Source organism: Atta cephalotes (genome assembly GCF_000143395.1).
Source record: "Atta cephalotes unplaced genomic scaffold scaffold00003, whole genome shotgun sequence".
Taxonomy (NCBI): Eukaryota; Metazoa; Arthropoda; class Insecta; order Hymenoptera; family Formicidae; genus Atta; species Atta cephalotes.
Genome location: NW_012130067.1, coordinates 5,093,188 through 5,118,247, shown reverse-complemented (window position 1 = coordinate 5,118,247; position 25,060 = coordinate 5,093,188). Strand labels below are relative to the sequence as shown.

At 37.0% G+C, this 25,060-nt stretch overlaps 3 protein-coding genes across 3 annotated transcripts in view; 2 read left to right on the top strand and 1 right to left on the bottom strand.

Annotated features, from left to right (window-relative positions):
* Positions 1-1,079, bottom strand: part of LOC105625763 (transmembrane and TPR repeat-containing protein CG4050) — a 6,092-nt gene extending 5,013 nt beyond the window's left edge. The window contains exon 1 of the mRNA XM_012207082.1: positions 1,023-1,079. Coding sequence (XP_012062472.1) covers positions 1,023-1,079 — 57 coding nt within the window. The remainder of the gene's footprint in view (positions 1-1,022) is intronic.
* Positions 1,080-1,633: 554 nt separating this feature from the next.
* LOC105625762 (probable ATP-dependent RNA helicase YTHDC2) lies at positions 1,634-5,677 on the top strand. Its single transcript, XM_012207081.1, has 7 exons — positions 1,634-1,827; positions 1,902-2,095; positions 2,260-4,345; positions 4,430-4,816; positions 4,909-5,159; positions 5,245-5,582; positions 5,666-5,677. Exons 1-7 carry the CDS (start codon positions 1,634-1,636, stop codon positions 5,675-5,677), a joined length of 3,462 nt encoding a protein of 1,153 aa, XP_012062471.1.
* A 2,684-nt stretch (positions 5,678-8,361) lies between these two features.
* On the top strand, positions 8,362-24,760 carry LOC105625761 (von Willebrand factor A domain-containing protein 8). Its single transcript, XM_012207080.1, has 19 exons — positions 8,362-8,470; positions 8,564-8,644; positions 9,738-10,147; positions 10,713-10,877; positions 16,804-16,962; positions 17,040-17,270; positions 17,506-17,715; positions 17,891-18,051; positions 18,136-18,418; positions 18,493-19,191; positions 19,279-19,659; positions 19,886-20,037; positions 20,324-20,750; positions 21,168-21,919; positions 22,773-23,083; positions 23,496-23,747; positions 23,831-24,225; positions 24,311-24,549; positions 24,643-24,760. The coding sequence occupies exons 1-19, from the start codon at positions 8,362-8,364 to the stop codon at positions 24,758-24,760; spliced, it is 5,535 nt and encodes a 1,844-aa protein (XP_012062470.1).
* Positions 24,761-25,060: the final 300 nt, after the last annotated feature.

Sequence of the window (25,060 nt, the reverse complement as noted above, 5' to 3'; positions counted from 1 at the left end):
CTCTCTCTCTCTCTCTCTCTCTCTCTCTCTCTCTCTCTCTCTCTCTCTCTCTCTCTATCTGACGCTTTCGCAGGTGCTCTCAACCGTAGGAACTCCACGAGGGACGCACGAATGTCATTTCCACGCACGTCGATCGCGTAGCCGCGTCCGCGTTTAGGCACATCACAATTGATCCAAACTGATCCCGACGCGTCGCGATTCGCGATCAAGTACCAGCGCGAGTGCCGGCGAGCCCAAGAATCGCGTCGCGGCCTCTCGCCGACATAGTCGTCACCGATGCGGGGCAACGACCCGGCGGGAGTACGGCGACGGTCTCTCCCGTAGGTCTCTGTCGTCTCTCCCGGTCTCGCGCGAGTCTACTCCACTCCGTGACACACGAAGAGAGTTGCGGCGCGTAGAATACGATCACCGTGCGGGGGAGAGTCAGAGCACGTATCTACGTACGTACGTACCGCGCACCGCGATCGAGCTGTCAAACGGCGTACTCGCGTTGCGTACTGTGTCGGCGTCCCGACGCCAGCGACGCCGGCGTCGCTGTTGCGCGCGAAACGGACCGAGGGTATAAGACCAGCGTAAGGCCGGTCGATTCGCGGAACGTCACGTTCCGAGAATCTCAACGTTGAGAAAACTAAAAATCAACAGAGGCGATTTTCTTTGCATCTCTCCTTCTTTCTCTCGCATTGATACATATGGAATTGGAGTTTGTGGTCTTTTAACTATCGTTTGGGTTCCGCAAAACGTCGATTTGTTATCCGCGAAGCATCCGGAGCAAGCGTTGCCGTTGTGAACTACAGGTGGTGCTGACGGCCGACTTAAATATCCCCTCCGCTACCCGGTCAGCCGATCACATCTCGTGTACATTCGTGCGGTAGCACGAATAGCGCGATACGTTTTTCATGTTTGGTGTTACCTCCCCCAAATACATCACCGATAAATGCATTCCCAGACGAGGTGAACGCGGCTCACGCAGCCATAAAGTGAGCGTGATTCCGCGCAACGCTTCGCTGGGACGAGCTGGTCACTGTAGTCGGAGCAAGTTTCATGACCTTCAACGTTTGTTGCTCCAAATCGGTAAGCATCACGTAGGCAGGCGAGTTCGTTCCTGTTGTTCTTTGTTTATTTTTTGGGGAGGAGTGATGGGGGGGAGGAATGGTAAACGGCTGGCGATGCGCCCGGCGATTGTCCAATTTTTTCGAATCTCGGAGCGTAGAGCTCTCGAGAGAGACTTATGTTTTTTGTAGATATTGTAAATTGACCGAGACAATGCACACCTGTATTCGTACTTTATGAATTATTTATGGGCAGTTCTTTCTTTTTTTTGTGCCTTTTGCAGTTGACTTGTATTTTCATTAAATCACAAAAGGCATAGTTTAACCTTATAGACTTTTTAAGATTTTCGCAAGCATTGTAAGGTCTTTTTTTGGCTGGACTGTATATATTTTTGGTTAATTCAAGTGAGATGGGTATATTTTTGACATTTGGCAAAAGTAAAAGAGTCTAGTACAAAAATAGAAGATAGACCTCTTAACACAATAAAGATATCACATATGTGTGAATTGACGTTAACAACTAGAATTGATTCGGATTGTTGTCAGTGTTGACTTGCTGGTGATAGGTGATTTAAGTATCCACTATGCTGCGAAGGAAACAGCAAAGGCATCGCCCCATCGGGGAAGATACTCGAATCGCAGTGAACTTGACTATAAAAAAATTGTTGAGCAGCCCGGATCAGAAGGAGCTGGAATTCCCATCGTCGTATACAGCAGAGGAGCGGGCGTACATCCATGAATTGGCTAGAGAGCTGGGCTTGAAGTCAAAAAGTCGAGGGTATATGATGAATAATATAATAAACATGCTACGTTTCTTCTCTACGATAAACTCACACTAATCCTACTTTACAGGAAAGGTACAAATCGCTTCTTGACAGTATACAAGAGAGAAGGTTCAACAATAGTTCAAGCTGATGCTGTGATAAAATTGCAAAAACATTCGAAGCAGGGTATATATAATTTAATGCAGACTTTTCCATTAAATCACAAAGAATGCCAAGACTTGCTTCCTCCAATTGAAAGAGAACGTCCTCTTAATAATGATGGTACGCAAAATTTAGATCATAGGTCAATCTCTCATTATTAATCATTTTTTTTCTATCTCATTATTTGTATTTAAAAATTATAGAACGTATTTCACACAATTATTAATCCATACTAATATAATAAATCTGATCAAGATTTTGAGAGATACTTTCACTTTTCGCAGTAAATACAAATACTAAGGCTATGGGAAGGTTAAACAACAGCATACCACAAGTTCCTCAATTAAAAACTAATTTTGATGTGCTGCAGTTCCGCAAATCTCTGCCAATTTTTAATGCGAGGGAAGAAATTCTTAGTGCATTAAACAATCATCAAGTGATCATAATAGCAGGTGAAACCGGATGTGGTAAAACCACACAGGTGCCACAATATATCTTGGAACACTATCAACAGAAGCATCAACCTTGTAGAATTATTTGCACACAGCCCAGGCGCTTGTCGGCAGTATCCGTGGCCGAGAGAGTAGCGTTTGAAAGAGACGAAAAAATCGGCCAGACTTTTGGATATCAAATAAGATTGGAAAGTAGAGTTGCTCCTAAAACTCTTCTAACATACTGCACGAATGGAGTATTGCTTAGGACTTTAATGGGCGGCGATTCCGCCTTAACTACGCTCACGCACATCATTGTTGACGAGGTTCACGAACGTGACAGATTCTGTGACTTCCTTTTGATAGCTTTGAAGGATGCATTAGTTAAATATCGTTCCTTGAAGCTGATACTTATGAGTGCCACGATGGATACTTCTATCTTTGCCAAGTATTTCAATAAGTGCGTAGTTATTAACGTTCCTGGTCGATCATACGACGTGGATGTATACTTTTTGGAAGATATTTTGAAAATGACTGGTTACATGACGAAGGAAATGCTTGTAAAGAAAAAGGAGTTTTTAAAGTGGAAAGATAAACAGAAGACTTTGGAATCTTGGAAACAATACAAACCTCAGCATTCAAATAAAAGTACCAAAAGCGAGAAGAGTTTATTGCCTGCTCCAATTTTAGCCCAGCAGAGCGATCCTATACCGGAGAAAATTAAGCTAGAACCCTGGCTGATAGAAGAAATGGACAAAAGTATTTTCGATGCATGGGTAAATGGTAGAGAGGATAATTTTGCGCAGCTTTTACATTTTATATTATCTGAAAACGTTTCTGTAGATTATCAGCATTCAGAGACTTTTATAACACCGTTGATGGCTGCCGCAGCTAGAGGTTGCATAAACACGACTGAGCAACTTTTAAATCTAGGTGCGAATCTCAATTTGAGGTCTGCTAATGATTGGACCGCGTTAGACTGGGCAAAGAGTAGGAATCATACCGAATGCGCTGAATTAATCGAAGCTTATATGAAAACTTATGATTGTGCGGTACCAAATAACGAACTAGCGCAGGTCACGGAGACGTCACTCTCTGAAGAAGATAAATTATTACTTGATATATATCATCATACATTCAATGATGATAATATCGATTATGAGCTATTGTTAGAATTGGTCTTTTACATCCATTTAAAAATGCCTACCGGCTCTATTTTGATATTTTTACCGGGATACGACGACATAGTTACAATGAAAGAAAAGATAAATTCGGAAGACAAGAAGATGAATCAAGGTTTACGCTACAATTTATTTGTTCTTCACTCAAATATGCAGACTTGCGATCAGAAGAAGGTGTTTAAACCTAGTCCTCAGGGCACGCGAAAGATTATCCTTTCCACGAATATATCAGAGACTAGCATTACGATTGACGATGTCGTGTACGTCATTGATTCTGGAAAAGTTAAAGAAAAGTCTTTCGATGCCATATCAAGTGTTTGTACATTGACTTCAAACTGGATATCTCAAGCTTGTGCAAAGCAACGGAAAGGTCGAGCAGGTAGATGCAGGAGAGGAATCTGCTATCGTTTGTTCTCTTCGATCCGATACAGTAATATGCAGGCTTATCAAACACCTGAAATTCTACGATTACCGCTGCAAGAACTCTGTTTATACACGAAACATTTAACATCGGGAAATACACCTATAGCTGAATTTCTGGATAAAGCTTTGGAGCCGCCATCTAACGTAGTGACCAGGAATGCAGTACAATTACTAAAGACAATTGATGCATTAGATCCGTGGGAAGATTTAACTGAATTAGGCAGTCATTTATTAGATTTGCCAATTGAACCAAGACTCGGGAAGATGCTGTTATATGCTGTTGTCCTCAAATGTTTGGATCCCATTTTAACGATTGTTTGTAGTTTAGCATACAAGTGGGTATATATTTAAATAATAATTATAATACTTATATAAATTATTATTTACAATTGTTTTATGTATAAAACAAATTATTGCAGAGATCCTTTTATATTACCATCACAACCGTCGCAAAAGAGAGCTTTGACCGCGGCACGAAAAAAATTTGCCACCGCAACGTATTCGGATCATATGGTAGTCCTTCGAGCGTTCCAAGGCTGGCAGAACGCCAGAGCAACCGGCAAGGAACGTGCTTTTTGCGAGAAAAATTTCATCTCCGCTCCCGTAATGGAGATGGTAGTTGGAATGCGTACTCAACTTCTCGGTCAGTTGCGCGCGTCTGGCTTTGTCAGAGCCAGAAGTCCCGGGGATATTCGAGACCTAAATTCAAATTCGGAAAATTGGGCTGTCGTGAAAGCGGCTCTGACCGCGGGCTTGTATCCCAACTTAATTCGAGTTGATCGGGAGCACATGCAGCTACGGACACAGTATGTACAATTATTATATTTAAGAATTATTATATTCAAGAAGCTTGGATGTGTTGATACTGTACAACATTGTTGTTGACACTCTGTTACAGGAAAGAGGTCAAAGTATTCTTTCATCCCTCGTCAACGTTAAGAGATTATCCAAAGTCTTCGAGGATGACGTCCGCGCAAACGCATTGCACCAATGTGCAATCCTTACCGTGCGACTGGCTGCTTTATGAGGAAATGAGTCGTACAGGACGTTTCTGTCATGTGAAAATCGTTACAGCCGTAAATCCATTAACTGTAGCATTATTTAGTGGACCAGCTAGATTACCAATGGATGTAATCTACGAAGCTGAAGGTGAGCAACTTCATGCGGCATATTTTCTTTTCATAACGTAAAACATATTTGTGTGTGCACAAAAATATTGCTATTGTGTTTGCAGCTGTACCGGAAAGCGAATCGGATTCAGAGGTTGATGAATTTCATGAAGGAACCATTTTTAAACTTGATGATTGGGTGGTGTTTAAACTTGATCCTGAAGCAGCTCAACTGTTTTTACATTTGCGACAGAAGTGGAACGCCTTGTTCCTCAGACGTATGAAAGCACCAAATAAGGCAATGTCGGCATTGGATGAAAAAGTTATTAACACTTTGGTAACTGTAATCACGAATGAGGAACAAGCGTGTGGCCTCCAGCAGCCCGCTGGCATCGGCCAACGTCCGCGTCCGTTAATTGTCGATTATTACCCTGCAAATGTTAGAAGAGATGATTATTCGGAAGTAAGTCCATAATATTTGGTTTGTACTACTTCTGTACGTAATGTTTATTCATACAAGTATTAACATCATCTATACATTTTTAGAGATATTTCTAAAGCAAGAAGAGGAAATGTAGTTCGTTGTGTGCAATGTATAATCTGCGTTTTTTTGGTCATTAGTTGCAATGACCAATCACTGTATCTATAATGCTGTAGCTAAATCACTTTTGTTAATAGCGAGTATTTATAAAAGATATATAGCGTGGTATTTATGGATATTTATTGCATGTATAAGTTTTTCATATAAATATTATACATTCTAATTTGCAGTATTGACAAAGACTGTTATGATATAATAAGTTTTTGAGTAATACTCATACACTTGTGATCCTCTTTGCAGAGCCTTTGTTAAAGTAACAATATGTAAGTTTTACTATAATATGTTAACTTTTATCTTTAAGATGGGATATCTTTTTCTTTAATATGAAAATAATGAAGAATAATGATAAAAGAAAGATATATATATATATATATATATATATATATATATACAACTATGTATGTATTGTATATATACTAATACGTACTAATGTCGATATATATATCTTTCCGCAACGGGTTCGTTCTATTAGCGTAAATTTGCGGATGTAAAATTATTATTATACAATGACTATACGTAATTTCGCAGCAATCAGAAATGTGTATGCTTTAATCTGATTCTTCTCTTTTGGAAATAATGTAAATAGGCCTTAAACCTATGTATCTCATAAAAATATGTGATATATCGCATAGGCACTAAACTCTAACTTAACTTTTGTACTATGTATAATGTATGTCATATTTTAAATGCTCTCTCAATAGCTGGGATAAATTAAGTAAGCAATTAAGAGAGAGAGAATATGAAATTGTTATTATGCGTTATAGGATAGTATTTTCTTGCAAAGTTTTATATAGAAGTTTTGATTATTGTTTAAAGAATAGAATTAGCGATATTCTTTTTTGTACATGTGTGATATGTGCAACCAAATTTGTGTACACTTACTATTAGCAGCTACTGAATGCTTGCTTCATATTTAATCAATATCGATTAAAATTTGACCTTTTAATATATATCTTGATATATAAAGGAGCGTATGGTCTACAAATTTATCAGTAAATGTTTTATTTTATTTTGATTTTGTGATTTTATTAACGTTACAATTTTTAGTGATTATATATATGGCTAAGTAAACATCAACCATAAAACTATAGCATCTAGCGTCACTTTTTAAGTGAATTGTAATACTGGTTAATGTGATAACAAAACATATAATAAAAATTAGGAAAAAAAATAATATGTTAATGTAATTCTCATTTTATTCGCGGATCTTCATTATGATTGATTCGACGCGAATTTTAATTCCTACTCCATTCCATGTAACATCTAATATACGGCGATTATTAATTATAGATAATAATTATATATTTATGTCTCAGGATATATCTAAAGTCTAAAATAAAAAAGAATATCACATAAACACAAGTCATATAATTTGAGAAACGAAAAAATTTTTCTTATAATTTTCTTTTCTATACTAATAGCGTTTTTCACTGGCAGAGCTGGTGCGCACTCAATGCACTTTAAAGCCCGATACACAAATCGACATAAAGATGTATGTTTCATAAAAATATAGAAACGAATTAAACCATGAAATCCTTAATATATTTTATTATAGTATTTGATAAAATATATATTGCGTATTTTATTAATTGAGATCTCTCATTTTTACAGTTAAATTAGGTTAATGTACAACAGCTTTAATATGCACTGAGTGCGCACTAATTCTGCCAGTGAAAAACGCTATGAGAGAAAAATATATTTGTACCAAATATTTATTTAAATATTATAGTGTCGATATTTAATATATAAATATACACATTAATTTCATTTAATTAGAAGTATTTTTTTGAACAAATATTTATTCCTATATATTATACTATATATTCTGTAAATAAACTTTATATATAGTATTATTCAAATAATTATTTAGTACATTTTAAAATTTAGTACACATTTTTCATTCAATGTATTTTAGACTCATGTCCTGAAGTATCAACATGCATATTAAAAATCATCCTGTACAGTGTACACATGTACGACACGTATAAACTCATTGCATCATGAAATAAAACAAAAATTCTATGTATTTACTATTATAATGTACATTTCCAGTGAGATTATTTGAAAAAAAAGCTGCGAATCAAGTTGTTTTGAAATTTTGATGATCTACGAGAGTCGTCAATATCTAATTTCGTAAATAAAATGAAACATTCTGTATTTTTCGCGTATTTACGATTTTTTCTGTATACTTGCTTTATAATTACGTCATTATTTATTTTAATCGTAGTAACAAAAAAGTGTACAAAGTGTGCGCTATACACAAATAAAAATACATTAAAGCGTTGCGCACATGCGTGTGACGCACGTGTTGCTCCAGATTGCATTGTCATTCATGTAATCTCGACCACGTGATTGCTCGACGATCTTGGTTATGTCTTTAAATCACAAATTTAAATTTATGCTTTAAATCGCCCGATAACGTGTGACCGAATAAATACAATACAAAGCTCCTCTTTTCCACTTAAAGTGCAGAAAATAATAATACTTACGAGATTTAACTAATTTTGAGTGCGTGATTATCTCAGAACACTTTGCGGCATCTTGTAAGACGCTTGTTATTTGTTCCGTTTAAATTGCGTTTGATAATCGCCGCGAGTTGTCGATAGCATGATTTTAAAAGGATCTGAGACGCCGCTTTGAGATGTTATCTGTTCTCCGGAATTCTTACCGTTTGTCAACAGCAGATCGAATTTTGGAGCGATCTAGTAAATTCTGGCCTAACCTATCGTCTTTCGTACGCTGTAAATCAGGTGAGTTTTTGGCATCTAACTTCACCTGACGATTTCTTACTATTATTCTTCTTTTCATGTCACAGATTAATTATTTAATGTTATCTTTTTTAGAAAATATAGTTGTGACTATCGCTGACGTATCGAAAGAAGTGAAGCCAGCAAACAATCCAGAATACGTTCCAAGAAAATACTGTTAGTATTGCATTTTGTTGCTTAAACTTTATAAGATTGTAGTTATCTGATAAATAGCAATTAACAATGATTACATGATTATTCTCAAGCAGAACAACAAGTCATAATATTAAAATGATATCAAAATGATCATTAAAAGTCATTTTTCAATCATTTTCGATTTTCATTTTAATATCATTTTGCTGTTATCGTGATTTATTATTCTGCTTGGGTTATAATGTCCCATTCAATAATATGAATGTAATGTAACACATGTTGTAACATTAAATCTGCTTTTTTATTTCTGGGTATCAATCATATAACTTTTTCCTAGGACAGAAATGTGAAAAGTGAAAATTTTAATATATACACATACTCTCTAAATTTCTTGGAGTGAAATCTCTATTTTTTAGAATGAAATCTCACTCTAAAGAGTGAAAACTGAGTCAATTTTTTGTATGTATGTATATTTTCTAAAATTAAGGGTAAAAATCTCACTCTGAAGAGTAAAATCTCACTTTTAAGGATTGAAATTGAATTGTTCTTTTTCAAGATTGGCTTAATTTTCACTCTGTAGAGTGAAATTTCACTCTAAAAAATTTAAGAAGTATGTGTATGCATTAAAATTTTCACTTTCACGTTTACATTCTAGAGAAAAAGTTATACAATCGATACTTTGCATTAGACTGCACTAGTATTTTCTTTCTCGCATTGCCAAATATCAAATATCCCAATTGATACAGATTGAAAGTAGCGTTACATCAATATTATAATTTTTCACTCAACAATACAACTATAACACATAGTGTAACAATTACATTGTTACAAAATTATAAAATTGATGTTGTGTTATTTTAGTTTATTTTTAGTTTGCATTAACTAAGATATATTTATTTTATTATAAATTCCAAAAATGTATATTAGTTTAGTTACAGAAAAAACAATCCTATTTTTTTAGTAAAAAATTATTGAAATTATTGAAATTATAATATCGATATAATGTTACTGTTAATATTTACCATGTAATAGTTAAGGATTCAATTTAATTTTCTGCTATTTTATTTTTTATTTTTATTTTTAATTTAATTTTCTGCTATTTTATTTTTTTTAACAGTATTAAGTACCTACTCTCAGGAGTCGCTGAGGCATTTGAAATGGATGCTCCAGAAAGATGTTTTGCGACAGGATATGTTTCTGATGGGCGGACCGGGTATAAAGAGGCGCGAGCTCGCGCTTGCCTTCCTAGAATTAACGGGACGAGAACTAGAATTCATAGCACTTACCCGCGACACGACAGAAGCGGATTTGAAACAGAGGAGAGAAATCAAAAGCGGTACCGCGTACTATCATGATCAGAGCGCAGTAAGGGCTGCGACCAACGGGCGAGTTCTCTTAATCGAAGGTGTTGAAAAAGCAGAGCGGAACGTGTTGCCTGTGTTAAACAATTTATTAGAGAATCGCGAGATGCATTTAGAAGACGGTAGATTTCTTATTCCGGCATCCCGTTACGATAAATTACTGAAGGTACGAATCTCTCTGTGATTTACGTAGAGTTCCGTGCCTAGACAACACAAAATCTAAAATTGGGGCACAAGATATCTAAAGTCAATATTCATAGTTGTTCTTCGAAGACCGTCATAAGATGTCATAAATCAATCACAGAGTTAACTTTCTGTTCTAAGACGTTATTTAGGTCTTGAAATAAAAATTATTATTATGAATATTTTAATGATTAATTTAAGACTGTACTTATAATATGGTCTTAAATATAAGAACGAACTATGAATATCTTATACAAGATGTCTTTTAGATGATTCTCGCAAAGATGTCTTTAAGAAGTCTTTTAGAAGTTTTTTTATAAAATATGTTACGTTCTAATTTTGGACGTTTGTGCTATCTCTGAGTGATTTCTTCATGAAATTATTAGTTTGTTCTTTTTAGCTGAACTTCTTGCACGATTCATTTTTTCTCTTTTTCTTTCCAACGTGAAGAAAAAAGAAAGAAAAATGAATTGTTCAAGAAATTGATTTAAAAAGAAGAATTTAAAGCCAACCTCTTATTTGTAAATAATATGCGGGGTTATTTGTAGATGCATACTCAGGCGGAGTTGGACAAATGGCGTCTCGTGCGAGTCAGTGAAGATTTCATAGTAATAGCACTGGGTTTACCATCACCGCGATATCCTGGTCATCCTTTAGATCCCCCTCTCAGATCTAGGTTCCAGGCTCGTCACATTCCGCCTCCGACGTTCGAGGTAAGTACATACAACTTTAAAAAATTAATAACATCGGCAGAGATCAATTAATTGAATAAATAGATTTTGTGTATCGTTCTGCGTTAAAATGTTATATCAGTCTTACCTTTTCAGAATATATCGAATCGCGCGCTATATCGAATCGAAATAATGTTCAGAAAAGTTATTAAACAAGTTTCTGATTGTATAGCGATGTGGCTTCATCAAAACTTCGTCGCGGAAATTCGCAATCGTACCTATTCATACATACGATTGCCTGACTCATTATTAAAATTACCCCCTTCTGACAATTAAGGGACATAAGTCTGATTTATGTCTCAATTACACTCTCAGTTGTTCGACTATCAGATGTAATTGTTACAAAAAGTACGAGGAAGCAACAATTTGATAATTTAGCGGGGATTTTGAGGGAATGTCGTATGTAAAACTATCCGCTCGCGCGTCTCGAAGGAGACCGGTATAACTCGCGAAACTTTCCGTCTGATTTATGGGGCCGGGAGTGGCGTACCATTAGGCATGGGGTGCGGAGGTTGCACGACAACCCCCTCCGTAGGTACCATCCCATCCCTTCCTTCCGGTAATCCTCTCATTCGCATATAAACGCGGGCTCGTGGCTGCGCTATGGTCACAGGCACCGTGCGGGGCTTGAATCGCGTGTCTCAAGCAGTCGAATTTCGAAACTCTACCTGTCCTCCCGTGCACGCCCGCGAGTCGATACGTTGGGGATTCAAACGGCAGCTTACGTATTAAAGGAGGAAACGCGAAGCCGTCGATTCTCCAAGCCCTGGCGCAGTTCGATAGCGCGGTAATGTCAATCGCGACGACACGAACATAATTACGTCCTCCCTCTTCGTTTGAAATTTTGCGCGAGACGGTGCCGTGACAATGCCATCTGCGGAATAATATTTATGCGTATCCTTGTTTATTTATTAGTAAAGGATATTGAGAGATGTCAACTGTCGAGCATTAATCTGTCGTTTTTTTTATCACTGACAAATTACAGATATTAAATTTTAAATCTAATGTTAGTTATTTGTTGCGCGGTGTTAGGGTATAAAATTATTGAATCCTGAAATAAAATTGAACGTCAAGTTTTTTTATCGGACCTTGAAACGTTATTTACCGCTCGAGATAATTATTAATACCTTTGCGCACACCGTATCGCGTTATGCCGGCTATATGGGCATCATCGGAGAGGCCTTTATTTGTCCGAACTGTCTGGGTGGACGGTATGCGTCACGCTGTACTGACACCCGATGATCCCGTCGTTAATTCACGGCTACGTCGACATCAGCGAGTGTCCATGGAGAAGAGTTTTCCCACGAAACATCAACAGGTTGAGACCAGGCTGGATCGCTTGAACAACTGCTTCATGAATCTGCACGTGGTAGTGGAGAAGAATTTCCCAGACAATAAAATCCCACCGAGGATCGTGCGTAGACAATCCGCTCCACCCTGTACGAGGATATGCAATGAAAAAAATGGGAGTCTCCTAGAGATTTACGTAAACGGCGTCGACAAGTTGAATGAGGATCGCGAGAATTATGAAAAGTTAGAAAATGAAGAAACGAAGTTTTGCGAGAGCGAGAGTTTTGATTGCAATAGCAATGTTGGACAATCGTTGCACTTGCAGCGAGACGTATTCTCTGTTATGACGGAATATAAGCAAGCTGATAGATCATCCGACGCGCATTGCAATCCGTTATCCGAGAGGGTGTTACAGTGGCTGGATCTTTCCGGAAGAGCGCAAGATTACGAGCTTGAGACGGAAGAGAATCCGAGAATCCGAGAACATCGGCGATGGAGTGTCGCCAGGAGGAGGAGGCATCTCTCACAGACGCGCGAGGGTTCGGTAATCACAGAGAAAGAGCGCATAGTTGTGCAGAATTATAAACTGCAGAAGAATTTTAAGTTGGAGTGCGAGACAAAGTTTGCGCGGAAACGGTTATCCAGGATGAAAGATAAAATGGAAGAGGACGGAATTCGGAAGGAAGAGAGCATTAATTTGAAAGAACGAACTCGTATCATGGAGGAGGACAATTTGAGCAATGAAGATGAATCACGGGACGATCGGTCGGCCACGTGGTCTCCGTCCGGCCGTTTACAGCTGCACATTGTCATGCCGAACTTCAGTTCCGTCGAGAAACGGGCGTCCTCGCTGGAATCCCTTGCCTGCGCTTGAATGATAGAACGCCCGTTCCCATTTTCGTCTGTTATCGTTTCACCTGCGTTTGACATTCTTTTTTACCGTTCACTACCTCGATAGCGCGTTGTGAGTTTGTATTTGTCAACGTGAAAGGGAAAAGAAGCGAACATTTATGGTCAATGATATTACTTAATAAACAGTTTATATGGTCATTTTTTATGATTGTGCAATTATTATTTTCAAAGACTTCATGTATTTTATGAGATTTTGAAATGATAGTAGTTTCATTGTAATGCGTGTTTTTGATGGCTTGCAGAAAGGTAAAGTATTTATTAAATTAATTATATATGCAAAATTATAAATTTTTTTTATAAATAAGTTTTATTAAATAATATATCTACAATTTTTAAATGCAGAATGTTTGATAATTAAAACTTTCGAATCAGGCTTATTATGACAAGAAAATTTTCAGTTAGAAAATCTTGACACTTCTTTGAGACAAGGACACTTCTTTGAGACACTTCTTGGATTCAAACAGTTGCAAAGCAGCTTTGACTTCGTCAAAATAAACAAAATTTAAATTAAGAAAATGATTTTAAGCTTGAAACCTCTTTCAAAAAATTATTATATGAATTTCTATGAGTTTGATCATTTTTACATAGAAAAAACTATATAAGGTGAACAAAATGGGAAATTTTCTTCTTACTTTCCTGAATTTGTCATGTGCCTACAAAAATTTGCGAAAATTTTCGACTTTTAATGTAAAAGCTGAAAGTTTTCTCTACAAAATCTTTATTTTTAATGTTCCTAAGATTTTTTGTTACTGAGTTATTTAAATTAAAGGAACATACAGATTTTAATTGCTCATGACTCTGTTAAAAATCATTGCGGTATCGCAATTAAAAAAAAAAAAACAGATTCTTAAAGCTGAAATTTTGCTTTATCGAATATTATATAATTACCAAAATTTCTTTAAAATATGTAGACATGTTGCAAATGAAGTATCTCTCCAAAAAGCCAAGACTTTTGCAATAATCCAATTATTTGCATAACAAATGACAAAATTTATACAAGATTATTCTCTTTCTGTTTTACTATATTTTGCGATGCGACTCAATATTCAACGATAGATAGCGTTTTTGTTGAAAATTAATCCGGAGCCGTGTCGCAAACTCGTTATTATCTGTTGAGAGAGAATTGAAGTCGACGGAGACATCGCCTTATTTTACGTCGGTCGGAAACTGAATAGAACTCAGTTAATAATAAACTCATATAAAAGATCATTTAAAACTTCAAAATAATTATACGGCTTGGAGTATTTAAACCATTTCTCATGAAAGGAATATTATCTGTCACGAAGCGTAGTATACTATATATTACTTGTCCGTAGAAATTGTTGTCACGCGCAGAAATGAACTCAGAGACACATATGTCAGGGAATTTACAGATAATTTACAAATATATTTTAATAATGAATAATTTAAATAATGATTAAAATTATGATACGATTTTTTTTTTCATAAATTATAGCTTATTTTAAAAAACTTTTAAAAATTCTTAAAATCTAAAAATTTAAAGGTAAAAAGAAACGTCACAAATATAAAGTTACGAATGTTATAAAAAGGAATTTCATTTATAAAAAGGATTTACCTTTTTGTTGTCAAAAAGAAATAAAGTGTAAAAATGAGAATTAATGAAAGTGGTAATGCTAATTGACTTGTGTAAAAATGGTCTTTATTCAAAATAGTTCAGTAAACCATTAAAGATCATTTTTATACAAGTGAATTAGCACTCCAATTTCGCCTGCATTTTCAATAATTCTCATATTTATACTTTATTTCTTTTAGACATTTTTTAGAGAGTTCTTTTAGAATTTTTTTTCCTTTTTTTCTTTTTCTTGTATTTTTGCTATAAACAGAAACACGAAGAATTACATTGTACTTTTATTATATGTATATTTATATATTTATTAAATCTTATAATTTATATAATTATATACGTTACGTAATGTTATTCGGAGTTAGGCCTTGCATTTCATATGGATTATATATTGCTTGTGACTTCGTTGACTTATATGCCATCTTCGCAAAACTCCTGGCAGTCGCCTACAATAGCGAACGAAAATAATAGAGCGGCGTGTTTGGGAATCGCACAAGACAGCTTTATAATATATTCGGCGCTTATTTTCGGAGTAATAAAACTTGGTAGAGAAATAGGGATGCGCGGACATCTATTTTCTACATACACGGCATCATCGTTTAATAATCAATCATCGTGAAAGTCGGCGCATTAAAATGAAAGTTTGACTTTACAGCTGATGGATGTCCTTCAGAAAAATGTTGCCATAATTTAAGTCCGACCTTTATTCACGGTTATTGTTTAGACGAATGGTAGATGCATGAATACTTGATCTTACATAGCAATTTATGGCAATTAGAAATTTCTTAAATATACACCAAAGTTATTATATTTCTATAATGTTAGTCTAAAGTTAAGTCTAAAGTTGCAAAGATATCGTTGTCGAAATCATAATAGTCTTTTATCCGATAAAAATACAATAGTTGATCTCCGACGCGAGTGCATTGAACTATGAAAATTGCTGGAAATGGAGAATCGCGTGTTTGCGAAATAACCAGTTAATGTCCTGATAGTCCGGTGACACATCTCTGAAAGAAGACTGCGAACTTTTCCGAGCACGTTAAGTTCGTAATTTAATCGCGACGATACCGCGGCCGTCGGTTATTATATATTTATCCGCCTCGAAATCGGCGCAATGTGCATTTGTACGAGACTGTCGATGAATGCGTAATAATCGAACGTGGTTTCGATGGAATTACAGGACGCTTCGGCGAAATTGATTCTCCATTTCTTCTATTTTCACGGTGGGTGTCGAGGACGAGTCACGAAAACCACATTTCCGCCAACGCCGCAATTACGGCCGATCGAGGGCTCGAGATTATAACCCGGCCGATTGAAAGTTTTCGATGGAAATTCTGAGGGTGGGCGGATATCTCGCTTCCGTGCCGAGTGGTAGTTATTCACTCGGTGCTCGTGGGCGCAATGTTGGAAAGCTCTCGGTGTTAATCACTCTCTCGGAAGGAGGACCGTTTCGTACCGAATCGCGATATATAACATTCCTCACGTGCACGTTTCTGCCGAGTTCCTCTCTGTCTCCCTATCTCTCTCCCTCTCTCTTGAATGCCAACTATGTCGACGAAGGCGGAGAAGTAATGGGTAGATAACTCTGTACCGAATTCGAGTAGTTCAACGCACCGCAGATAGACGTTAAATAACGTTAAATATATTACGCCCCGTACATAGCAGCTTCGTAAACTTTCCTAGTTGGGAAAGTTTCATCGGCTGAGTGACTACTGCAGTGCTCGAGCGCGAAATGTTATCAGGCTGTTATCAGGTTCTCGCGAACGTAATTCTATTAATTAAGAATAAATTCTTTACATTTACTTCATAATCGAAAACTCAATCGTTTCTTCTGACTGGGTTTTTGATATAGAAGCATCATATTCGTTTGATAGTGTCATACTTCGTTCTGTAGAAAATAAAAAGCTACATAGTACTCACTCTAAAAGTTTTAGAGTGAATCTCATTGTAAAGAATAAAATTTCACTCTTAAAGATTGAAATTAAGTCTTTTTCAAAACTGGCTCAATCTTCACTCTTTAGAGTGAGATTCCAAAGAATTTAGAGAATATGTTAGATAATTTATTTAAATTTTAGCATATTTATTGGGGATGTCAAAGTACATCAAGATTTGATTTTTAAGGAACAATTCGAGGGCTTGAGAAACTTAGCGCCAAACGTCGACGCTGGGAAATTGTCGCAATTATTATCATGTGCTCATGCATTGGTTACCCCAGAAGCTGTCACCATAGGCCTGCCAGATTTTCCTTTGGACAATTTGTCGTCGGCTGCTTGTATTATGGTAAATTTCTAGCTCTTGCATCGATACTGCGGCGCTTTGTCATCATTTTTACACTAATTTCGCATATTTGTGCTTAGGATAACAACCCAGACTTGTCGGTGTACGACATTTTCTATAGATTTTATCCGTACAAACTATTTTTGGGTAAGGAGGGTCAGAATGCTGTCGAGGATATTCTTGAAACATTTAGCGTATTGAATGATTCTAAAGTGAAGCATACTGTTACTAATAAAGTAGACATTGCCAAGAAGATTGATGATTTCTTAGAGACCAGCATAAAACGCGATAACGTAAAAACAAGTTTTCACGTAAGCTATAAATAATTATTTATTTACATCATTCCTATATTAATTAGCTACGTTTAGCAGGAAAAGCAGCTTTCCCATTATTGTAAAATTCTTTAGTATGATTGGTTTTTAACTTTTCACTGGATTTAAATGTATGAATCAATTCTATTCAAGAATCTCGCAATAGTTGTAAAGCTGTTTTTTCTACTGAACGCAACCAGTCGCTGCTAAGTATTTGAATCTATTCTGTGAATAGGTTCCCTGCGGCACGAATCAATTATCTAGCGCGAACAGTGATCATTATATAGAGACTAATTATCAGAATAACTTGCTGGCGAATATGCTGGAATCCCATTTGACGTCTGATTTCTGCTTGATCGGACCAAAAGGTTGCGGTAAATCCACCACCGTCCAACGACTCGCCGATTTATTAGGTTATCAAGTGGAGCCAATAGTGCTTTATCAGGCAAGTCTTAGGTATTTTTCGCGAAGGTGACGTTAGTTTGCAATTGGTGTTCTTTTTTGTGAGAGAAGCAAGAAACGACAACTCCAGATTTCAACTTAAAAAGAAATCATTCGCGTCTATGACGACAATCATGACAGTTCCTTCGAGAATTGAAACGATTTAAATATTTTCTTAGGATATGACTTCTAGGGACTTGATACAACAACGAACTACGTCGCTTAATGGCGATACGGTGTGGAGAAATTCGCCGCTGGTCGACGCGGCTCTTCATGGCAAACTGGCCGTGCTGGATGGCATCAATAGGATTCATTCCAGTACCTTAGCTATACTGCACAGGTAATCGCGGCATTTAACAGAGTCGCAGACTCTGAGAACAGACTTCAAGGCAATGATAACATAACGCCCGCGTTTTGCTCTTAGATTAGTCCACGATCGAGAGCTGCAATTGCACGACGGTAAACGGCTCATACGAGCCGATCGTTACGATGAAATAAAGAAAGAATATAACAGATCCGACGAGGAAATGCGCGACCGTGATGTTCTGCGAATTCATCCCGCCTTCAGATTGATAGCTTTGGCCGAACCACCGATTGTCAATAGCTCATCCGGCCAATGGTTGAATTCTGAACTACTCAGTTTGTTTCTCTTTCATGAGATGAGACCGCTTGACAAGCGCGAGGAGATTCATATTATTCGATCGAAGGTGATCGTAGTGAAATTTACAATGTCGACATGTCTTCAATCGTGGATAAATTCTCATCGAGTATTCTGTTGCAGTTTGGAGAACCCAGCCAAGCATTACTCAGTATCGTAGAATTAGCGCATGTTTTACGTTCATCCAATGATCCGACCCTACAGTCTCTCGCCAGTTCGCTCAGCACCCGGCAGCTTCTACGAATCGCGGAGCGAATGCATCGATTCCAGTGTGACGACGTTTACAACGCAGTGCAACGTGCGTGTCTGGCGCGCTTCTTGCCGACGATCGCGAAAGAGGCTCTCGAGAACTCCTGTCGTCGCCTTGGCATTGTTTCGCCAGAAATCACGGCAGATTCGATGATCGAGTATTCGGTCACGAAAAACTCCGTGAAGATCGGTAATACCGTTGGGGATCGGTATTTCACTGCGGCGCACAGTAAAGTACCTGACATCCTGTTCTACGATGTGCCGGAACATGTTGCGCTCTTAGAGCGGCTGCTGCAAGACTTTAGTCTGGGACAGAATCTCCTACTGGTCGGCAATCAGGGCGTCGGTAAGAATAAGGTCGTGGATCGATTACTGCAACTGCTGAACAGGCCGCGTGAATACATTCAGCTGCATCGCGACACGACCGTGCAGACTTTGACCCTGCAGCCAATGGTCAGGGACGGCAAAGTCGTTTACGAGGACTCGTCACTCGTGCAGGCCGTTAAATTAGGCCACGTCCTTGTCGTCGATGAGGCAGACAAAGCACCCACACACGTGACATGTATATTGAAAGTACGTACTCGACGATAGCATAGCTTTGCTATTACGACGTGAACATTTTGTCGGTTGTGAATCGCGAGATGATCCTGTCATTTTCAGACCCTAGTGGAATCGGGCGAAATGATTCTGTCGGATGGTAGACGAATTGTTCCTCGTGTCAGTGGCAACGCCCCCAATGCAAACAGCATATCCATGCATCCTGACTTTAGGATGATCGTGTTAGCGAATAGACCGGGCTTCCCGTTTTTGGGCAATGACTTTTTCGGCGCTCTGGGAGATCTATTCAGCACACATTCCGTCGACAATCCGAGTATACGAAGCGAGATTCAGCTCCTGAAGCAATACGGTCCGCACATAGACGATCGGACGATACACAAATTAGTGAAAGCTTTCGGCGAGCTGAGAAGTATGGCTGATCAAGGTTTAGTCTCGTATCCTTACTCGACTCGGGAAGTTGTTAATATAGTTAAACATTTAGAGGTGAGCTAATAGGACTTTTTAGAACGAGAGATCCCGATCAACACCAATTAAAAGTAATATCGCGGATGTCATAATTCGCTCTCAACAATATAATATAATACATGGTGTTACATAACAGTTATATGAGTACGAAATTATAACATTTTGCTATTATATTACTTTTAATTGGTTTTGACTGGGATAGATTGATAACAGTGTAATTGATAATACATTTTTTTAATTGTAGAAATTTCCAAACGAACCGTTGGGTACTGTAGTGCGCAATGTCTTTGATTTTGATCGATATAGCCAGGAAATATTCGACACCTTGGTAACCGTGCTTCATAAGCATGGAATTCTTGTTGGAACGAGTCCAACTAATATTGCCTTAGCTAAGGAGTAAGATAATCTTTATATACGTACTTTAAAACAATTTTGCAAGATATTTATGAATCAAATAGACATAAGCATTAGAAAAATATAACGAATTTATACAATTTTGTAATGTATTTTATTAATTTTGCGATATACAATGGATTCGTTATGAATGGATTGTTATACATGTATAACAATGGATTGTTATACATAATAATAAATGAAAATGCGAAGAGAATAAAGATATATGGGATAATAACTTTCGCACACACTTTCGCGTACAATGTTCTTCCCCTTTTTCCATTTGCAGAATTCCTTTGCCTGAGATGAAGATCTGTGGTAGTTGGCGTGTTCTAAACACGTTCCAAAATATATCTGTTCAGGAAAGGTACGTTAAGTTGAAACCGCCAACATTTCCGGCGCAACACGATCGAACTTTAGATCGAATCGAAACCAGATCGGCTTGGTTTACGGAACTCCAAAGTTACTGGACAATACCCATTAACGAAAACAGTGTAGTGACTGCTTTAACGGTCGCGAATGGAAGTAAAGGGGATGGCACGGATGACAGGATATATGCTCTCACGTCGAATCCTTTGAGTATATTTAGTATGACGCCGGAATCTGAGCAGATTCGTGAAACGTCTTTGCAAGGTTTAATTAGCCCCAGGGGCAATATGCCGTTTTATAACATCGCGGTCGACAATCTCGGAGACGTTTTAGTTCACGAAGAAACTGTAAGTAACAAATTAGTAATCCCTATTGCAAAAAATCATGTCATGTAATGAAATCATATAATTAAAACATGTAACGGATTGTTCCAAATCAGTACACGATTTTTTTTAAATGATGTAATTTGAAAAATGATATTAGAAATAATATTACATGATATTAGAAATAATTTCATCCATCATGTGATTTTATAATCATCGAATTTTAAAGAATTGAATAATAAGAATAAAAGAAAAAAGAACATATTATTATATGACTTTTCAAATTACGTAATTTTAAAAAATCACGTATTGATTTAGAACAATTCAATACGTGACTTACATGTTTTAATTATATGATTTCATCACTGTATGATTCTTTTCAGTAGGGATGCAAATCGCGTTTGTTCAATGGCAACGTTTATCGCATTTGATCGGTTTTAGAGCAATTCTATACTTGTGATAAATATAAACGAAGGTTCGGTTCGAGAACTGCAGTTTTCAACCTTTCTGGATGTCGCCGATAAAATATCGAACGTCTTCAGGAGCAAAAATCTTCAATGGAAGATGAAGGCAGATCTACTCCCATCGCATAATTTGATTGTCTTATATACACAAGACCACGACAAAATCGAAGTTGTCGATTTACAAAACATGTGTGCTTACTCGATGAGTTTGCCATGCAACATCGAATCAGTCTTACTCGCGTCCAATAGAAAATGGTTAATCCAGGACGCGTCGAAGAATAAATACATTCTTACGAAATCCTCGGATTCCGACCTGTGCCCGAATGTGTTACGCGAGTTGGATGAATCTAACAGCGTTGATTTAAAGACCGGCAGTGTCTTGAATTGTGGTAACAGCAGTCTGAGTAAAACGGAGCTGAGCAAAGCTCTTCAGCAGAAAATAGACTGTCCAAATAGACTCCTGGTGACCGATAATACGTACGCCGGTATAGTGACGGGATTTCCCGATTTAGATAGTTCTAACGAGCTGCATTTCTGGCCAAGGAGAGGAAGAACGCGCAGCTTCATAACGCCCATCATTACGCAGAATGGACAAATAATTAGAACGATCTCACCCAGTCAAGTACCCGATGAGGTTTATCCAAAGGATACAAAACATATGGGAATTTCTGGTTATTTAGAGATAGTCGACACGGTAAACCATAAACTGCGATACATACCTATTCCAGAGTAAGTAAATCTGCGACAAATACAAGGATCATATCATAAAAGATGAGAGTTGTAGCACTTTATTTACATTTTTATCTTTGAAAAAATAACACTATTCTAAAATGCTGTATATATGGGATATTCGTGAACTGGTAGTTTAATTGAGAAGGGGGTGATTCTATATGAAAAAATAGTTCGAAAACGTAGAATAATTTTTTTTTCATATGAGGCTTTATTTTTAAGAAAAAATCTTGCATTAATTGGAATTCTGGTAGATTCAATCAAAAAGGTACAAATTAAATACTTATAATTAAATCTATCAAACATTCTAATCATGGTAACCAGAAATTTAATTGTGTGATAACCAGAATTCTGATTCATACGATCAGAGTTTTTTTTTATTTTCTTTGTTGGTACGATCAGAATATTTTTCTCAATATGACTTAAATATGCCGAGAATACAGATTTAATTAATAAATTCAAGAACATGTTAGAAAACATTAATAGAAATCTACTTTGAAGAGATTGTGTATTTGACAGAATAAGCAACATTTTAACAATTTATAAAATAATAATCATGTATGAATATCTTAATGTGTAGGTTTGATTACTTAATGTAATAAACACAAACATGGACAGTAATCTACTATAAGATCTTTTTTTTAATATTAAAAATTGATTTTCTCAAAAATATAAACCTATGAAAATATATTACGTTCTCGATTTATTTTTTCACATATAATCACCTATATTATACTTGTTGTATCACTAGTTGTATCACTAGTTCACGAACACCTTGTATACCTTTACTTATTGCGCATTTATCGTTTCCAATAGAACAATTCAGAAAAATTATTAAATCTCTTTTACGCAGACCGGTTAATGTCTCGCCGTTGACGCAATGGCTGTATGCGAAGGATCTTCCGCTTTATGCGTCACTTACGTCGAACGAAGGTCTCGTCATAATAGACGCCGGTGGTTGCGTTCGTTTATGGGAGACATCCATTACGGATATAGAAAAGTCGTTAGGTGCGTGGCGTAAAATGATAGGCGCCGATGAGGAAAACATGCAGATCACTAAAGAGAGGTATTCGGGGCAGGATGTCAGCGGGCCGAAACACGGAAAGGTCGATAAGAATAATGAACCACACGTAGGTGGCAATACTTGGGCTGGGGGAACTGGAGGTACGAGTATATTAAATAAGATAATGAATAAGATAAAATTTAAAGGAAAATTACATATTGTTATTTGAAAGCAGTGATGCGCAATCTTTTTTTTTTAAGTCATTTATTAAAGAGTTATTTTTTAAAGAGCTATTTTTAAAATTAGATGAGATCTTTTTTTTAAATCATTTTCAAAGAGCTATTTTTAGAATTAGATAAAATCTTCCGTATGATATTTATTTTGTTCGTAATAAAATATTATTTTATATTTTGACTATGAAATATTATTTTATATTTTGACTATGAGTCAACGGACTGAAAAAAAATTCACAGCTGAGCCGCAGATTGTACATCACTGCTTTAAAATATTATTTTTTGCGCTTAATCATCAATCAATATTACAACAGAATACATGAAATTCTACGTATTCTAGGCAGAGATACGGCGGGTTTGGGCGGAAAAGGAGGTCCATATCGTTTGGACGCTGGACACACAGTGCATCAACTAAGTGACGAGGAGAAAAATGCAGTGCCGGAACATATAAAGAGAGCCGCTCGCGAGATGGGTCTTCGAGCATTCAAGCAGCGACTCAAGGACATAAAAATGAGCGAATACGACCACAAGCTATACTCTCAGTTCAGCGACGCGGTTCATAATCAAGTGCAGGCCTTGAGGGTCATATTAGGTGAGCGTCCTAAGCTCTGAATATGGCTTTTATGGAAATCAGTATTTCTTATTATGTGCCGCACGCTCGTGTACTATTTATAGGCACGCTGCAGGCGAAGAGCAACGAGCGGCAATGGTGCAGGCATCAGACGTCGGGCGAGCTGGACGACACGAAGTTAATCGAAGGATTAACAGGTGAAAAAACGATTTATCGGCGTAGAACGGAGAAGGAACCGGAGATCGGCGCTCCCCAGTTGAAGCCGAAGCGACTGAAACTCGTCGTGGATGTATCTGGCAGTATGTACAGATTCAACGGCTACGATGGTCGATTGGATCGCGAGTTGGAGGCCTGTGTCATGGTAATGGAGGCTTTCAGTGGTTACGAAGGTAAATTTCAATACGACATTGTTGGCCATTCCGGCGACGATTACCGTATTATCTTTGTCGATCTCACGCAACCGCCAACGGACAATAAACGAAGACTGGAGGTGATTAAGGCGAGTAGATTTGTTTTTGCCGTTTTTTTTTCATGGAAAGATAAGCCATGCGATTTAATTAACGAGCCATTATTTGTCTTTGCAGACGATGCACGCTCACTCGCAATTTTGCACGTCCGGCGATAATACATTACAGGCGACGCAGCACGCAATTGCGAGTCTGGCGAAAGAGGATTCTGACGAGTCTATCGTAGTTGTACTCTCGGATGCGAATCTAGATCGTTACGGGATTTCTCCTGAACGATTTGCAAAATTATTAACGTCTAATCCAGATGTAAATGCCTACGCTATTTTTATTGGATCGTTGGGTGATCAAGCGAGCAGGTAGTTTAACAAATAAATAAAATTTTATCATCTTATTATTGATTATACTATCGATATTATCGATACTAGTTAAAATATTCATATTATTTTTAGATTGATAAAGAAAATGCCTTCTGGTCGCGCGTTTGTATGCATGGATTTGAAAAATATACCACGAATTCTACAGCAGATATTTGCTGCTTCGGTTTTAAGTACAACACGATCAATTTAACGTGAATTAAAATTAATTTTATAGAAAAATGAGGAGCGTTTCTTTGCTTAATAATTATTAATAAAAGATTATTTTTAATGTTTTCTGGGAATGTATACTTTTATATAGATAATACAATCATGTTTGTATAACTATTGTAAATTTTTGTAAATAAAAATTTTTAGACATCTTTAAAAATTCTCTAATATATGTATATAAAGTTTCAGTCTGGAATCAGATGTCATTAAAAATGAACGTGCATATTTATATATTTTCTTATATCATGTTGCATTACTAAGATTTTTCCGATTCTAAAACTCG

Excerpts from the sequence above, each read along its gene's own strand:
- LOC105625762 (XM_012207081.1), top strand. The coding sequence starts at position 1,634 with ATGCTGCGAAGGAAACAGCAAAGGCATCGCCCCATCGGGGAAGATACT. Across the intron at positions 4,346-4,429 it reads GTTTGTAGTTTAGCATACAA|AGATCCTTTTATATTACCAT; the intron begins GTGGGTATATAT and ends AAATTATTGCAG. Across the intron at positions 4,817-4,908 it reads CACATGCAGCTACGGACACA|GAAAGAGGTCAAAGTATTCT; the intron begins GTATGTACAATT and ends ACTCTGTTACAG.
- LOC105625761 (XM_012207080.1), top strand. The coding sequence starts at position 8,362 with ATGTTATCTGTTCTCCGGAATTCTTACCGTTTGTCAACAGCAGATCGA. Across the intron at positions 8,471-8,563 it reads TTTCGTACGCTGTAAATCAG|AAAATATAGTTGTGACTATC; the intron begins GTGAGTTTTTGG and ends TATCTTTTTTAG. Across the intron at positions 18,419-18,492 it reads TTCATATTATTCGATCGAAG|TTTGGAGAACCCAGCCAAGC; the intron begins GTGATCGTAGTG and ends ATTCTGTTGCAG.